Source organism: Salvelinus alpinus, chromosome 1 (genome assembly GCF_045679555.1).
Source record: "Salvelinus alpinus chromosome 1, SLU_Salpinus.1, whole genome shotgun sequence".
NCBI classification, from domain to species: domain Eukaryota; kingdom Metazoa; phylum Chordata; class Actinopteri; order Salmoniformes; family Salmonidae; genus Salvelinus; species Salvelinus alpinus.
This window is the reverse complement of record NC_092086.1, coordinates 103,320,880-103,339,349: the sequence shown is the minus strand read 5'-3', so window position 1 is coordinate 103,339,349 and position 18,470 is coordinate 103,320,880. Positions and strand designations below refer to the sequence as shown.

General features: G+C 43.6%; 1 protein-coding gene across 4 annotated transcripts; it reads right to left on the bottom strand.

Annotated features, from left to right (window-relative positions):
- Positions 1-25: 25 nt before the first annotated feature.
- Positions 26-17,867, bottom strand: LOC139537309 (RILP-like protein 1). Of its 4 annotated transcripts, XM_071338478.1 has the most exons (11): positions 17,257-17,867; positions 11,332-11,479; positions 8,535-8,653; positions 8,037-8,135; positions 7,785-7,931; positions 6,235-6,396; positions 3,621-3,671; positions 3,378-3,532; positions 3,077-3,184; positions 2,616-2,703; positions 26-1,838 (listed from the first exon to the last, which is right to left on the bottom strand). In XM_071338478.1, the coding sequence occupies exons 1-11, from the start codon at positions 17,542-17,544 to the stop codon at positions 1,833-1,835; spliced, it is 1,371 nt and encodes a 456-aa protein (XP_071194579.1). In that variant the 5' UTR covers positions 17,545-17,867; the 3' UTR covers positions 26-1,832. The 4 variants fall into 4 exon arrangements, with proteins under 4 accessions (XP_071194579.1, XP_071194571.1, XP_071194588.1 ...); XM_071338470.1 differs by lacking the exon at positions 2,616-2,703; XM_071338487.1 differs by lacking the exons at positions 2,616-2,703; positions 6,235-6,396.
- Positions 17,868-18,470: the final 603 nt, after the last annotated feature.

Below are 18,470 nucleotides of genomic sequence, written 5' to 3'. Positions count from 1 at the left end.
TGAAAAAAGTTGACATAATACATGAAACATTCTGGGGATCACCATATTTATTGAGTATGCATATCTGAATAAAAGGCAACAAGCTGTATGAAAACTGAGACATTTATCATATTTAAAATCCTTCCAATAGAAATCTACCTGGTGTGAAGCAGGTCCATAAAGTTTGTTGCAAAAGAGGGACGTCTTGCATATATTGACATCTTCCCTTGTTTGGATAGATTCTGTATTATTTATTTCCCCTTTGTGTACATTTTGGTGTAGATGTTGCCACCAGACAAGATATAACTTTTCTCGACTATCAATCCCTTTTGTCACAATAAGCGTTGCCCTAGTTTTGCACCTTGATTAAGTGTCTTGCATCATAAAATAAATAATTGAAAAGTTGTCCAGTCATAGTAATAGTATCAATGATCTCTTAGCATAGTGAGGGTGAGGTGTTATGTCTGTCTGACTGCTGAAGTCAGGACTACTCATTATCAAGAACCTCCCTCATCCACACTAACCATTTTACTTCTCACAAACCATCTTGCAGCCACAGCAGAGTTTGGCAAACTGTCATCCATGTTTAAACCAAATATTCCACAACAACATTCAAATTTGCATTCTCAATGGAGTGTTTTTAGTTTGTGTTGTCACATTTGGTTCCAACATGGCGCCCATTCAAAATGTACATGTACACCACTTGGCTAGTCCTGAAGGCACCATAAAAAGCCTGAAAACAAAAAAGCAGCAGCAAGCAGCATCTAGTTAAATAATTCCAAAACAAAAATACTGTCTTTCCATAAGACATTGTAAAACTACAACCTTCTGTGCTTCATTCACCACTGGCAAAATATAAATCCATAACATTTTCTTTAAATTGGGCAATCCCATCTCAACACCCAGTAACGTATTAATTTATGTGCAAGGTCAATCTGTAAAAAAAACACATTTGTTCACACACTTTTTAGCCAGTGCTGGTGAGGTGGGCCTAGCCATAGTGCCCTCTAGCTGCCTCTGAGGACATGACTGGTCTAGCTCAGGGCCAGGGGAGTATACAGATGGTTCAGAGCCTACTACATCTGGGTCAGAACTGCCACCATTATTTGAATCATTTAAAAAAACATGCCCACTTGTCTTCAAGGTTTCTTTACTGGATTTAACCCTCCTCTTTCTTCTTCTGTGTCCCATGATTCTCTATCTGGAGTGTCTCGTGTGGTTCCTCTATCTCGCTCTCCTGTCACCTCGTTCCACAAACCTTCCAAGCCTGACTCTGTGTCTCTCTCACGCCTAGTGTATCCCTGCCTGTTCTAACACAAAGGGAACCGCTCTGAGCATCCATCAATTCTGGTGGGTTTCACTTTGGGATAAAGAAAGGCTCCTCTTCACCCTCAACCCTCTGTGATTCCTGTCACTTAGAAGCAAAAATGTCATACAATCCCATTATGCTGCAGCAGGCACACTAAGCACAGTCCCAAGGCAAGGCAAGGAGTTTACTGCCAAAGCCAGGGTGGTTAGGTTTCACTACTCTAGATGCTGGGTGAATGACTCTGTTACTTAGAGCTGATGGTATTTCAGTGTCAGTATGTATCTCAGTAGGTGGATGGCTGTGCTGAGCTGTAGGTGTGTGTACTGTGCAATAAGCTAACCTTTACGAGGCCTTTAATTGCATTGCAACGTTACAGGGAAAGAGTTCTGAGTGACATCATCAAATGCTGTCCAATCACTACATGTGCTGCAAAGCCTCCTGGGCCTGTTCCGTGTACACCTCATCATTTCCCGCCCACGAGCTGAAGCTGTCATCAAACTGTGCATTCCGCTGGGAGTTCCGCCTCTTGTCACGAGAGAAGAAGCTAAACCTGGGAGAGAAGAGGAAGCAAGGACGAACAGAGGAGGAAAACACGAGGAAGAGAGGAGGGAAGAGTAGAGAAGGCCAGAGAAAAAGAGAGACAAAAAAGTGGACTTCACTACTCAGCGTCATTGTTCCTTTATGTTCTCCAGACATATTGTTTAGAGTCCTGGTTATAACTGTTAAAATACATAGAACTGAGATGCATTTCTACCAGTGGAGGCTGCTGATGGGAGGACTGCTCATAATAATGGCTGGAAAGGAACTAATTGAATGGCATCAAACACATGGAAACCATGTGTTTGATGTATTTGCTGCCATTCCACATATTCTGCTTCAGCCATTACCATAAGCCCGTCCTCCCCATTTAAGGTGCCACCAACCTCCTGTGATTTCTACCTAGTGAGTTATGAGTGGAGACTGAAAGTGCATCTGGGTTAGAGCACAAAGCAACAGGAGCAGAGCAAAAGCAAAAGTTTTATACAAATCTGTTAGTGAATCGGAAACGGGAGTGAATAAACATCCTATTCTGATTGGCTGATTCTAATGATCTACCATCTTCACACTGGACAGTGATTTAGATATCCCCACAATCAGCCAATCAGAATACAAACACCTACATGGGGTGGGAGGGTCCATGCAGGTCCGATAAACAGGGCCCAGAGTTTTTACTGGTTAGATCACAAGGTAAGAAAAAACTCCTGGCCACACGAATAAAAGCATTGGATGGGGGGTGTTAGCTAAGACAGTGAGTGACACAGAGGCCAACCAATGACAGGGGTCGTACAAGGGATATGAGACGTCTGATTGGCTGTAAAGTGGGGTCATCTGGAATCAACCCAGCCGCCACCATCGGCATTATGGCTGTGAAGATCCTGTCACACAGAGGTACACACACACACACACACACACACACACACACACACACACACACACACACACACACACACACACACACACAAACACAGGTATAAATACACACACGCGTATACCCGCACAAGCACATACACACACAGACATTCACAAAGAGGCAAGCAGAGAGAGAGGGAAGAGGGACCACATCAACCACAGCCCATTTCATTTATATTCTTCTGCTGTGAGATGTAGCCATGTTACTGGTGTTGTTGCCAGATGGTGGTTACTTTAAACCACACATGCTGATTTAGTTGACCAGGAGATAAATGCACGTACGCATCATAAATGCTATATATTAAAGGTATCCAGTGTATCTGTGTGATTGGTACATACAGGCGTTTGATTCCTGACTCAGGCTGTGCGTTGTGTCGGGGCCGTGCCCTCAGTTGTTCGGGGGATGGGGAAGGAGTGGGAGGGCCGGTCTCGTCCTCCACCTCTTCACTGGAGAGAGGAAGAACAGTCATCGCTCCACTACCATCATCATCATCATCATCAGCATTGTCAATATTGTTAACTTCAATATTGTTAACTTTTAACTTCTTAAATTAAACCTGACAAACTGCGATAATCTCATCTGATTGTTTATGTTTTTCTAAACATGTTCTGTTTGTATGGTAAAAATAAAGATGACTGCCTTTTGTAGTAGGCGACCTCCTCCTGCAGCATGAACACTTTGGACTTGAGCTCGTTCCTCTCATGCAGAACGTCTCTTAGCTCCTGCAGTGTGAACCGGGGCCTGTTGGGATCCTTCTGGTCCAGGCCGTCCACCTCCTCATCACATAGTGCCTCCTAGTGGGGAACAGCCACATTACACCATGGGATGATGAAAGGAAGAGAGGAGGGCAGGAAAGGAAGGAATAGAAGAAAGGAGGGATACCTTGGTAAAATGTTGGAACAGAGCAGGTGTGTCCTGATCACACATCGCCTCCTGGTGGCACAGGAAGAGAACTGTAGGTCAGACCCTGGGCCCTGTTAAAATACTAAGGCAATGCACCCTTCTCTCCTTCCTGCCTTCCATCCTTACCTCAGATACTGAGCTTCAGACTAACTCATTGCATGCAACCAACAGAGGTCAGTCATGCAGCAAACAGACTTTTAGCAAGTCACTGTGTAGCAAATGAAGCGTGAAAAAAAGAGGCATGAACAACCACTCATGCTATTATCATGACTGGCTAAACTAACGTTCTAATGCTCTAAGTTCTGTTGGTGCCAACTACATACGTTTGCCATTGCAGATGAAAGGGAAGGGACTGGACTAGTCCATGTTCTGTTACAGGGGTGTCAGAGAAGTCTATGTTTAGATGTGACAGCTGCAGTGGGACAGTCTGACCCAGTTATCTCTCTCACACACACACACACACACACACACACACACACACACACACACACACACACACACACACACACACACACACACACACACACACACACACACACACACACACACACACACACACACACACACACACACACACACACTGACATAGTTGGTAGAGGGACACTTAATTCACACATGCTCTGTGCCATCTAAATCAACATTTAGGGTGTTCACACTGGGGTAGTAAAACTGCAGGCAGGAGCACACACACACTCCCACATACACACTGTGCATGTACAGTAGCTGCCAAAAGTTTGCACCCCTGCTCATTCAATGGTTTTTCTTTATTTTTACTATTTTCTATATTGTAGAATAATAGTGAAAACATCAAAACTATGAAATAACACATATGGAATAATGTAGTAACCAAAAATGTATTAAACAAACAAAATATATTTGAGATTTGAGATTCTTTAAAGTAGCCACCCTTTGCCTTGATGACAGCTTTGCTCAACCAGCTTCACAAGGTAGTCACCTAGAATGCATTTCAATTAACAGGTGTGCCTTGTTAAAAGTTAATTTGTGGAATTGGTATACAGAAGATAGCCCTATTTGGTAAAATACCAAGTCCATATTACGACAAGAACAACTAAAATAAGCAAAGAGAAACGACAGCCCTTCGTTACTTTAAAGACATGAAGGTTAATCAATCCGGAATATTTCAAGAACTTTTAAAGTTTCTTCAAGTGCAGTCGCAAAAACCATCATGCGCTATGATGAAATATGAGGACCGCCACAGGAAAGGAAGTTAGAGTTACCTCTGCTGCAGAGGATAAGTTCATTAATTAGAGTTAACTGCACCTCAGATTGCAGCCCAAATAAATGCTTCACAGAGTTCAAGTAACAGACACATCTCATCCTCAACTATTCAGAGGAGACTGCGTGAATCAGGTCTTCATGGTCGATTGATACAAAGAACCCACTACTAAAGGACACCAATAAGAAGAAGAGACTTGCTTGGGCCAAGAAACACGAGCAATGGACATTAGACTGGTGGATGAGTCCAAATTTGAGATTTTGGGTTCCAACTGCTGTGTCTTTGTGAGACGCAGAGTAGGTGAACGGATGATCTCCGCGTGTGTGGTTCCCACCATGAAGCATGGATGAGGAGGTGTGATGGTGTGGGGGTGCTTTGCTGGTGACACACTTTATTTAGAATTCAAGGTACACTTAACCAGCATGGCTACCAGAGCATTCTGCAGCGATATGCCATTCCATCTGGTTTGCTCTTAGTGAGACTATCATTTGTTTTTCAACAGGACGATGACCCAAAACACACTTCCAGCCTGTGTAAGTGCTATTTGACCAAGAAGGCGAGTGATGAAGTGTTGCATTAGATTACCTGGCCTTCACAATCACCCGACCTCAACCCAATTGAGGTGGTTTGGGATGAGTTGGACAGCACAGTGAATTAAAAGCAGCCAACAATTGCTCAGCATATGTGAGAATTCCTTCAAGACTGTTGGAAAAGCATTCCAGGTGACTACCTCATGAAGCTGGTTGAGAGAATGCCAAGAGTTTGCAAAGTTGGCTACTTTTGAAGAATCTCAAATATAAAATATATTTAGACTTGTTTAACACTTTTTTAGTTACTACATGATTACATATGTGTTATTTCATAGTTTTGATGTCTTTACTATTATTCTACATTGTAGAAAATAGTAAAAATAAAGGAAAACCTGTGAATGAGTAGGTGTGTCCAAACCTTTGACTGGTACTGTATATATATACTGTATATATCCCTCCCCGACACACACACGGACTGTAAAGTATGCATATGCACACTCCAACACATACTGTATCCATACACAATCGCTCACTCTTCCTCTTACTCTCAAACACACACTTATGTGGTAAAGTTTAGTTAGGGAAAAGGGTTCACTGACTCACATGCTGAACTACCAAGGTTTGCTGGATCAAAAACACAGTCCTTGAAATGCAATCAAACTTCACAATCCCACACACATACCGGTCACCCAGGCAGCACTCTGTTCTCTAGCTAAACCAGCATCTATAGAACACTGTTCAGGGGGACGGTGGCGGTGCAAAGGTTAGAGGTCACGACAAACACACCATTCTGGGGGCGGCTAGCTAGCTAGCACTACGGTGTTACCCATAGCAACACTGCCTCTTCCTCTACATCCTCATCAGCATCCAGGGACGGGAGATGCGGGGCGGGATCGTAATGCCTCAACCGCAGCTCTGGGGGGTAGTGTCTGTCTGGTTCGGGCCAGCCCACACCCTGAACGCCCGCCTCTGAGGAGGGGCTACCAGGCTGGGGGCAGGGGAGGAGGGGAGTTATTGTACCTTTTTTATCCAGGTTATTCTCACTGAGATCAAATCTCTCTAGAAAATTCTTACAGACATTGTAAAAGGAAGGTGAAAACATAAATCGTGCTGCAGAGTATTGTGGGTGATGAGTGTACAATTAAGAACACCTTCCTAATATTGAGTTGCACACCACCCCCGCTTTTGCCCTCAGAACAGCCTCAATTTGTCAGAGCATGGACTCTACAAGGTGTCGAAAGCGTTCCACAGGGATGCTGGCCCATGTTGACTCCAATGCTTCCCACAGTTGTGTCAAGTTGGCTGGATGTCTTTGGGTGGTGGACCATCCTTGATACACATGGAAAACTGTTGAGCGTGAAAAACCAGGCAGCGTTGTAGTTCTTGACACAAACCGGTGCGCCTGTCACCTACCACCATACCCTGTTCAAAGGCACTTCAATCTTTTGTCTTGCCCATTCACCCTCTGAATGGCACACAAACACAATCCATGTCTCAATTGTCTCAAGGCTTAAAAATCCTTCTTTAAGCTGTCTCCTCCCCTTCATCTACACTGATTGAATGTGATTTAACAATTACATCCATGAGGGATAATAGCTTTCACCTGGATTCACCTGGTCAGTCTATGTCATGGAAAGGACAGGTGTTCATAATGTTTTGTACACTCAGTGTATGTGTTACACTTGCTGTATGAAGTCTGTGAAAAATCAGTGTTTAATTTGGCTACCAGTGAACCCATTTGGTGACTATACAGGTCATTGTCAGGTCACTTTTAGCTGTCCTGAATTGTCTGGCTGCCATTCTGTCTCTTTTTATATCCCTCTGGTTGGCTGGTTGGTTGGCTGGCTGGTTGGCTGACTGTGGAGGGGTAGAAGGGAGGAAGACTATTTCTGTCCTGGCCCCCTCCCTCCCCTCATATGATAGCTAGGTCATGTTTTCCGATGAGGCAGAGACTCCATGCTCCCTGACTCACTAGCTACAGCCAGGCTCTACAGGCTGTGAGTCAGACTGCTATAAATGAACTCAGGCTGCAAAGATACTCTCATAGATGTGGAAAGAAAAGAGAATACCAGCACACTGCGTGTGACTCTGCCAGAGGCTGCCAGGGTTATAATGTATCACCTGCTGGGAGCATGTCTGCCTGTAATAACTGTATCGTTACCTGTGCAGGTGAGTGTTTACTGTGTAGCTGTTCCTGGCTGGGTTGTGTGACCTGAGCAGGTGTTGTTATTACCTGTGCAGGTGAGTGTTTACTGTGAGCTGTTCCTGGCTTGTTTGTGCGACCTGAGCAGGTGTTGTTATCACCTGTGCAGGTGAGTGTTTACTGTGTAGCTGTCCCTGGCTGGGTTGTGCGACCTGAGCAGGTGTTGTTATTACCTGTGCAGGGGATGGGAGCTGGGGAGGAGGCACCTCTAGAACCTGAGGGGGCATGTCTCCGTGCAGTCGCTCCCTTAAACGTGTAACTTCCTGCCGGAGTGCTCCCATTTCCTGTACCCGTGCCTGAGCTCCCGCCTCCAGTTCCACCTTAACATACAAATATAATACATTTTTAAAATAATTCTGAACTCTTTTGTTTTGCAAATACAGTTGGTAAAACAATATGTATTACACATCCTAAGGGCTTGGAACCTTCTGCTCGATGAGGGCTTTCCCCTGAGCTTCCACCACAGAGATCTTATGGCGCAGGTCATGGTTGATCTTCATCAGACGAGACTGCTGCTGCTGGAGCTAGAGAGAGGTGAAGGGATGGAGGGGAAGGGAGATGCAGGGATATGGATGGATGGGGTGGAGATAGAGATAGAGGGGGGAGAAATGAGAAGAAGTGTGAGAGAGAGTTAGGGGACAGGCAGAACAGAGAGTGGGTCACAGAGAGAGAACAAGTACAGGAGGATGTAATAAAGAGGGAAAAAGAGAAAGAGAGAGAAGAGAGTTAATTGATCCATCAAATCAATACACTTGAATAAATAAACAGAGTCCCTGACCCCTGACCACTGACTTAAGGTCAGCTTTGTGTTCTCCCTCCTAATGGCTAAGGTTAGAATTGGGGAAGGGTTTAGCTGATCTTAGGTCTATGTATAGGGAGGGACAACTTCTACCCCAAGCAGGCACACATCCTGCCGTCCTTACTGCCTCAACGTCCTCATTCTTGAGCGTGAGCTCGCGGTCTTTGGCTCGGATCTCGTCTCTCTGCTTGTCCACTACCTCCTTCAGCTTCTTCATCACCTGACGCTCCCGCTCCGACATACCTGGCAACGCAACAAATCAACATCAGATCTGGCAACTTGAGATGCAGAGCAGAGAGGGGTAAGTATAGAGGTACAATATAAAGGCCTGGCAGCCAAGACAAAGGAGAAAGGAGCCAAGTTAGAACAACATGAATACCCTGTGTGTATTATGTGTACACATGTTGAACTGCATGGGAGAATACATCAAGTGACTATGAGCACAGCAGCGGAGTTCCTGTCTGTGAGCCAGACTAGGTTAAAAATAGAAAACAGCACACACACTTGATTTCTCTGACACAGATACTGCGTACCCCTGGCTGACACAGCCCTGAATATAAGCGATGAAGGAAGCAAGACTTTTAAACTTCAGTCAGGACTCACTGAGCAGGTGGAGAGGGGACTGGGGGGACTTTGTGGAGACTTACGTGTGCGTGAAGCATGATTATGCAGTGTGTGTGTGTCTAGCAGGTGTACGGAACACTGAGGGTGGTCTGTCTCTGTGCCCGTCCTCTTGTGTGTGTGTGTGTGTGTGTGTGTGTGTGTGTGTGTGTGTGTGTGTGTGTGTGTGTGTGTGTGTGTGTGTGTGTGTGTGTGTGTGTGTGTGTGTGTGTGTGTGTGTGTGTGTGTGTGTGTCAGGGGAACTGTATCGCCCTCTGTGACATCACAACAGAGCCATTCATGCAGTGATGAGACTGGCTCAGCCTCAAACACAGAGAAGGCCTCCTTTGTGTGTGTGTGTGTGTGTGTGTGTGTGTGTGTGTGTGTGTGTGTGTGTGTGTGTGTGTGTGTGTGTGTGTGTGTGTGTGTGTGTGTGTGTGTGTGTGTGTGTGTGTGTACGTGAGAGTGAGAGTGAGAGAGCGACAGTGTACATTGCACAAAACATTAGGAACACCTATTCTTTCCATAACAGACTGAGCAGGTGAATCCAGGTGAAAGCTACGATCCCACTCACTTCAATCAGTGTAGATGAAGGGGAGGAGACAGGTTAAAGAAGGATTTTTAAGCCTTGAGACAATTGAGACATGGATTGTGTATGTGTGTCATTCAGAGGGTGAATAGGCAAGACAAAAGATTGAAGTGCCTTTGAACGGGTATGGTAGTAGGTGTCAGGCACACCGGTTTGAGTGTGTCAAGAACTGCAACGCTGCTTGGTTTTTCACGCTCAACAGTTTCCTGTGTGTATCAAGGATGGTACACCACCCAAAGGACAACTGTGGGATGTTTTGGAGTCAGCATGGGCCAGCATCCCATGGAATGCTTTCGACACCTTGTATAGTCCATGCCCTGACAAATTGAGGCTGTTCTGAGGGTGTTTGTATAGTATGTATGTGTAACCCACATTCTTTCAATATTGTTATTGTGTGTGCACTGTAAACTCCAATGTGCCCCATTACTAAAAACTTTTGAGGAAACCTGTTGCATTTAATATACTGTATCTTTTAATATATGATTTTGTAGTCACTACTCAAACTGATAGAGTCACTGTGACCCTGTAGGGGTCCAGATTTAAGTTGTATCAGCTTAAAATGTTTGAGTAACGTCCCCACTAAGCCACGTCTCCCAATATAATTTCCCAGTGTGTCTTGCCTTTTCGATTGAATTGTAGTTACCACCCATGACTGTATTTGTTAGTGACAGAGCCATGGTTGTTCAATTCGTTCATTTCAGTCCAAGTGAGTTCCTAGGTGAATGTTATCATTATAATTAAACTCTTTATAACAATACATTTATACTTCATAAAGTCTTACTTTGAGGCCAAGCTTTACCCTTGTCACGTTCTGACCTTAGTTCCTTTTTTATGTCTTTATTTTAGTTGGTCAGGGCGTGAGTTGGGGTGGGCATTCCATGTTGTTTTTCTATGTTTTGTTCTGTTGTTATATTTCTATGTGTTTGGCCTAGTATGGTTCTCAATCAGAGGCAGGTGTCAGTCGTTGTCTCTGATTGGGAGCCATATTTAGGTAGCCTGTTTTCTATTGTGTTTTGTGGGTGGTTGTTTCCTGTTTCAGTGTTTGCACCATACGGGACTGTTTCGGTTGTTTGTTCGTGTTTTGTTATTTTTGTTCTGTGTTCATTTTGATTTATTTAAAAATCTATTATGGACACTTACCACGCTGCACATTGGTCCGATATTTCGTACTCCTCCTCAGACGAAGAGGACGAAAGCCGTTACAACCCTACTACAGTGGCCTGAAACTCATGGTTTACAGCCCACATCAGGCCTACAAAATTCCTAACTTTATCGAAATTCCCAGATTTAAAAAAATAATCCAACCGGGATTTCTGGAAAAGTTGGGAAATGTACCAGAATTAAGCAACCCCAGCTGCAATCACATTATACTGGCTTGCAAAGTGATGTGTAATTCCTATTGGTGTCCAGCTGGAGTTAGGATATCCAACAGTTTCAATGTTTAGGAGCAGTGTGAGCAGGCAACCTAAGGCATATAAACTGGAACAACATTTTCAGTTACGGGTGCAAAAAATCTAACTAAATTTTTGGATTAGTTTAGTATACGATTAATCAATCAATCACTCAATGTACATGCAAAAACACAGATTTGTTTTTTTTTTTTAAGAAGTTAGTTTGAGTTGATGTGACTTCTCATTAAGTTTTGAGTCAGTACCACATAAACATTTAAAATAATAATGCATGTGTGGGTTTAGTGTCCAGGGTGTAGAGTGAGGGGTTTAGGGTTGAGTACCTTCGTGCCTCTGTAGGTCCTCTTCACTCATGGGATCTTTGATGGACATGTTAGTGAGAAGAGTCTTGTTCTCTTCCTGAAGCTGAGCGATCTGAGACAACAGGTCCTGGGCCTCCCCTCGCCATACATCCTCTACCAGCTCCAACTCCTACACACACACACACACACACACACACACACACACACACACACACACACACACACACACACACACACACACACACACACACACACACACACACACACACACACACACACACATAGAGTTAACATATACACACACACACACACACACAGAGATACCTCGTCGGTCCTGAAAGAACTTCACTTGACTCTATGTAAACTGGATACCATACATACTGAGGCTGCCTTTACATACATCCTGAGGATGCATTTATTATAACCGGGGATTTTTAACAAAGCTAACCTGAGAACGAGACTTCCTAAACTCTATCAGCATATTGAATGCGCGACACAGGCTGCTAGCATTCTGGATCATTGCTACTCTAACTTCCGCAATGCATACAAAGCCCTCCCCCGCCCTGCTTCGGCAAATCTGACCATGACTCCATTTTGTTGCTCCCAGCCATAGACAGAAACTAAAACAGGAAACGCCCGTGCTCAGGTCTGTCCAACACTGGTCTGACCAATTGGATTCCACTCTTCAGAATTGCTTTGATCACATGGACTGAGATATGTTCCAGATAGCCTCAGACAACAACATTGATGTATACGCTGACTCGGTGAGCGAGTTTATTAGCAAGTGCATCAGAGATATCGTACCCACTGTGACTATTTGAAATCCTTCTCCAACCAGAAACCGTGGATTGATGGCAGCATTCGCGCAACAATGAAAGCGCGAACCACCGCTTTTAATCATGGCAAGGCGACTGGAAACATGACCGAATACAAACAGTGCAGTTATTCCCTCCGCAAGGCAATCAAACAAGCAAACCGTCAGTATAGAGACAAAGTAGAGTCGCAATTCAACGGCTCAAACACGAGACGTATGTGGCAGGGTCTATAGTCAATCATGGATTACAAAAAGAAAACCAGCCCCATCGCGGACATCGACGTCTTGCTCCCAAACAAATTAAACAACTTCTTTGCTCGCTTTGAGGACAATACAGTGCCACTGACACGGCCCGCTACCAAAGCCTGTGGGCTCTCCTTCTCCGTGGCCAACGTGAGTAAAACATTTAAACGTGTTAACCCTCGCAAGGCTGCCGGCCCAGACGGCATCCCTAGCCGGGTCCTCAGAGCATGCGCAGACCAGCTGGCTGGTGTGTTTACGGACATATTAAATCAATCCCTATCCCAGTCTGTTGTCCCCACATGCTTCAAGATAGCCACCATTGTTCCTGTTCCCAAGAAAGCTAAGGTAACTGAAATAAATGAATATCGCCCTGTTGCACTCACTTCTGTCATCATGAAGTGCTTTGAGAGACTAGTCAAGGAGCATATCGTCTCCACCATACCTGATACCCTATACCCACTCCAATTTGCATACCGCCCCAATAGGTCCACTGACGATGCAATCGCCAACACACTGCACACTGCGCTATCCCATCTGGACAAGAGGAATACCTATGTAAGAATGCTGTTCATTGACTACAGCTCAGCATTTAATACCATAGTACCCTCCAAACTCGTCATTAAGCTCGAGACCCTGGGTCTAGACCCCGCCCTGTGCAACTGTGTCCTGGAATTTCTGACGGGCCGCCCCCAGGTGGTGAAGGTAGGAAACAACATCTCCACCCCGCTGATCCTCAACACTGGGGCCCCACAAGGGTGCGTTCTCAGCCTTCTCCTGTACTCCCTGTTCACCCATGACTGCGTGGCCATGCACGCTTCGAACTCAATCATCAAGTTTGCAGACAACACTACAGCGGTAGGCTTGGTTACCAACAACGACCAGACGGCCTACAGGGAGGAGGTGAGGGCCCTCAGAGGGTGGTGTCAGGAAAATAACCTCTGACTCAACATCAACAAAACAAAGGAGATGATCATGAACTTCAGGAAACAGCAGAGGGAGCACCCCCCCCCCCCCCCCCCCCCCGCCCCCATCCACAGGACAGTAGTGGAGAAGGGCAAAAGTTAAGTTCCTTGGCGTACACATCATGGACAAACTGAAATGGTCCACCCACACAGACAGCGTGGCGAAGAAGGAGCAACAGCGCCTCTTCAACCTCAGGAGGCTGAAGAAATTTGGCTTGTCACCGAAAACACTCACAAACCTTTACAGATGCACAATCGAGAGCATCCTGTCGGGCTGTATCAACTGCTCCACCCACAACCGTAAGGCTCTCCAGAGGGTAGTGAGGTCTGCACAACGCATCACAGGGGCTAATATTTGGGCTAATATTAGGACTTGGACACAGACATACCACTGAGCCATGGTTTGTTAGAGTATTAAAGTACAACATGTGCATTGGTAGGCTATACAAAAGGCATCAGTTTTGTTTTAACCCTGAACTTTTAAAATAGCTTTTTGCTTTCTGTCAATGAATGTCTTCACCCCGTGAGCTTTTAAAGATAGTGGGACTTACAGACCATATAAATAGAATGAATAGAACGGGCTTGGAACCTCTAACCCTGGCAATTTGACTGGTAAACTATGAGTACACTCACAATGGCTGCCTGGTATTGTGATGTAATAATTTCCATGTTAACGTAGAATGTTAATTCAAATTATGTGAACTGATGTGGCTCATGCAATGGAATGTATTTTTTGTAATATCAGTTCAGTTTAATCAACAAGTCACAGCACGTATTGATGAGTACACTTCCTGTTTTTACTTCCTGCTTTTACTTCCTGCTTTGCTTCTATGGGTACAATCGCAATGGCCACCAGTCCACCCATTATGCCATTATTGACTTGAACGGAATGCCTGTTCTATTCGTTCTATTTCTATGTTATAGACTATATTCTGCCTTTACTGCTTTACTTGTTGTTTGCATATAGCCTACTTTCTGAGACCTAATTAACTTTCTACTGAACATTTCCAAAACATGTATCTGAATTTTAAGTTTAAACACAATAGTCCTACGCATTTCCAGGGTCCATAATCATATAGATGGCTCTCTGTGCCTAAGTGACACTGATGTTGTTGACACACTTTATTTGAGGAACGAGACACATTTCAGTCAAAAAATGACAGGAAAGTTTAACTCCAACTATGTCAGTGTCACGAGACCAGCAGTGGCAATGTTATTTTACTGCACATACCCTCAGTGCCGTAACTGTGATGACACTGAGGTACGGGCCTCCGTAATGTTTTCAAAAAATATAAATACATATGTATATTTTTGTAAGTCGGGGTCTCAATTTACTGATGAGAGTTAGAATAGTAGAATACACTAGGTGCAATTTAAAAACGTGGATTTGCATCAGCAGTTTTTCTCTTGTTTTGTCACTCGCTAACCACGTTTCCATCCACAGTTTTTATGCAAGTAAAGTCATTCCACATTAAAAAAAAACAATCACGACAGCTGTTATGGAAACAGGTAGTTTCGATACAATTGTATAAATGCCAAAAGATAATTTGTTCGTTCGACATGGTGGGATCTTTTTGTGGGTAAAATTAATTATGCGAGAAATGGTGGTGGAAATGCCTTTATCCGCAAAATATTTAAATATTAACCATCATATCGAAGTAATCTTGGAGTAGTGTAGTTTATTAGGCTACAGATTAAATAAATGATGATGAACTTCACAGGGTGGTGAAAGTGCAAGGTGATGAGCTTGATGCTCCTTTCCAATAAATATTGGGGGTTTTATTCTGGAGACATGATGATCGATGCTTGGCTGCCGTTTGACAAATAAAAATATTCTCACTCTCATCCATAATAATCTTATTATGTAGACTAGCCTACCCACACTGTATCTGCGAGCTGTTGGCTAGAGCACCCGTGCCAAGAACAGATAAGGCACATTTGCTATTTAACACAACAGTTTCTGTGACAAAACTACCGGTATAGTTGAAAATGCGAAGGCAATTTTTATTTGGTACATGAAAACTTCAGCGAAAAAGACATCACGCACTGACTTTTATCAACAACAAGTACGTTTTGTGGAATAGTCCTAAAGATTTTATTAGCACATTTTAGTCATTTTGCGGGCACTCTTATCCAGAGCGATTTACAGGTGCAACCTTTCGGTTACTGGCCCAACGCTCTTAACCGCTAGGCTACCTGCCTACAGAATACACTGTGTACAAAACCTTAGGAACACCCTCCTAATTTTGAGTTGCACCCCCCAAACTGTACGTTTTTCCCGCGATTGTATTTAGGATTATATGTGTATGGCCACAAAGCAACAAACTGTTCTATATTTGGTGCACATGTTGCCCAAATGGTATCCTTCACGCCTGTAGGCATACCGGTTACTGCCAAAATAAAGGGAACACTTGAGTAAAGGAGGGGTAAAAAGTATATGTTATGGTGTGAGGTGCATTTTCCTGGCATGGTTTAGGACCACTCATTGGCGCATTAAAGCTCTTCTGTTGGTGTTTCCTTTATTTTTCCAGTTACCTGTATGCGCTTGTGATAAAACTTAATCCACAGCTATTTTTTTTTTTATATAGAGGCTTTTAATCCTCTGTGGCTAAATTAAGCTCTCTGGTTTATTTTGAACATTTGAGACCCAGCTCCTGTGGTTCGAGTAATGTATTTTTTTTATACATATATAATATGAATTCTGCCTCTGGGCCCCCTACGGGCTTGGGCCCAGGGGCCCCTGTAAGGACCTGCATTAAACCGGCCCTTGGCAGAGGAACATAACTAGGGATAGAGATATAGGCTTCATGTAAATGTGACATGTTACAGACCTACTATGCTTTTTTGTGCACAGTAACACACTAGTCAGCAAATTGGATGCAGTCTATCACAGTGCCATCCGTTTTGTCACCAAAGCCCCAAATTCTACCCACCATTGCGACCTGTATGCTCTCGTCGGCTGGTCCTCGCTACATATTTGTCGCCAAACCCACTCGCTCCAAGTCATCTATAGGTCTTTGCTAGGTAAAGCTCCTCCTTATCTCAGCTCACTGGTCACCATAGCAACACCCACCCGTAGCACGCGCTCCCCAAAGCCAACACCTGCACATCTATCACTCCAGTGTCAATTGCTAAATTGTAATTACTTCGCCACTATGGCCTATTTAATGCCTTACCTGCTTACTTCATTTGCACACACGGTGTACAGATTTTATATTGTGTAATTGACTGTACGTTTGTTTATCCCATGTGTAACTTTGTGTTGTTGTTTGTGTCGCACTGCTTTGCTTTATCTTGGCCAGGTCGCAGTTGTAAATGAGAACTTGTTCTCAACTGGCCTACCTGGTTAAATAAAGGTGAAATAAATCAACAACAAAAAAAAGTGAAGAGTTGTGCTTTTTCCTAATAGACTACCTTGGCTATTGCCCCAACTCAATAATGCTATAATGTTTCTATATCAAACATATCCTAATTGATTTCTGTGACATAATAGCCCACATATAGCAATACAAGAAGTGAAATGTAACAATGTAGCCTATCCACAGTCAATCAAGTTGTCATTAATGTCAGATTCATATTTTAGAGGGGGTATATCAGTGGTTAGATTTTCAATTATATTAATATATAGTATCGGCCAACTATTCAAAATGCCTAGTACACTTTTCAAAGTTATTGTTATAACAATGTAATTGCATTATTCTCATGATGGCAAATTATTTGCCTTCTCTTTCTGTTCTTTCTATTTGTTTTCATTCTTTCTTTTCTATTTTTTGTTACCAGTATTGTCATATCTTCACCATAAATTATTAGGCTATTATGCCTATTATTAGGCCTACTGTTTTAAATTAGGCTACGTTTGGTAACAACTACCCTTATTATTAATCTCAGGCCTATTATTTATCTCATCCTGTATAAGATAATTGTGACCTTCTTGTGTTTCTTCTCTTTCTCCAGCCGGTCCATCCTCTCCAGCCGTAGTTTATCCAGCTCCAGCCTCAGCTCATCTGTCTCCGGGCTGATGCTGTTCCTACTGACCATCACCTCCACGATTTCCAGCACCCGCACTACTTTGGGCATGAGCCTGGACAGAGCCTCGCAGCCGTACTGATCAATGATCCTCTCAAACTCTTGGCCCACTACCGCGGCTATGTCATACACGTCCATAACCGTTAAATCGGTCACATTCTTTTCCAACGCTGACCCGAACTCCTCCATGGCTTGCTTGCTGGGTGGGTTTGTATTCTGACTGTACCCCGCTCTGGCTGCTTTCCGCAGACCCACCCTGCCTACCCGGTCTATTATATTTCCTTCGCCACAATAAACTTCCTCCCTTAGGAAAAACTATTGACTTTTCGTCGTTCGGTTCGTTCTGTGTGTATCTGATCCACTTCAATAAGTCCTTAAATGCGTATCGATTGCGTTTTTCTACTCCTGTCGGACGTCTTGTAAGGGATTTTTGATAAATTTGATGAAATCACCCGGCGCTGTCCCATTGTGGTCTTGTCTTTGCTGTCGTTCTTTTCCGATTCTGTGGTCAGATTGCAGTTTGTAATGCGCATGTCAGGAATATCAGTCGCATGAGGTCGCTGCTAGGTTGAATTTGGAAAAAATAATAGAACATGACATCTCAGTCTGAGTGGTATATTATTTCCCACTAGTGGCAAAAAAATATTCAGTTGTTGTGACAGAATACAAGGCACATCGCCATATTTTTCACCTAGTCGGCTAAGGGATTTGAACCTTCAGCCTTTTGTTTACTGGCACAACACTCTTAGCCACAACACTTTTATGATCATAATTAATGAGGGGAGAAGGATTAGACATAGGCATCATAATTAATCCCACAATATTAGAAATCAGATCAGTGTAATGCCCTGATTGTGTTTATTATTGAAAGGATAACATTGACTATGGAAATCCACCCTGCACTACAGTATACTGTCAAATGAAAAATGTACAATATAATAAACTTAAAATAGTAATCACTAAAATACATACATTGGTCCAATATGTAAACACATACTTCAAGTAGTAGACTATAAGGCCTAACACATTCACAGATAAAATTATAAAAATACAGACAGAAAAAACTATTCCGAAAATTAGGCTAACCACGCTTCTTTTCTTTCATTGAGTGAGTT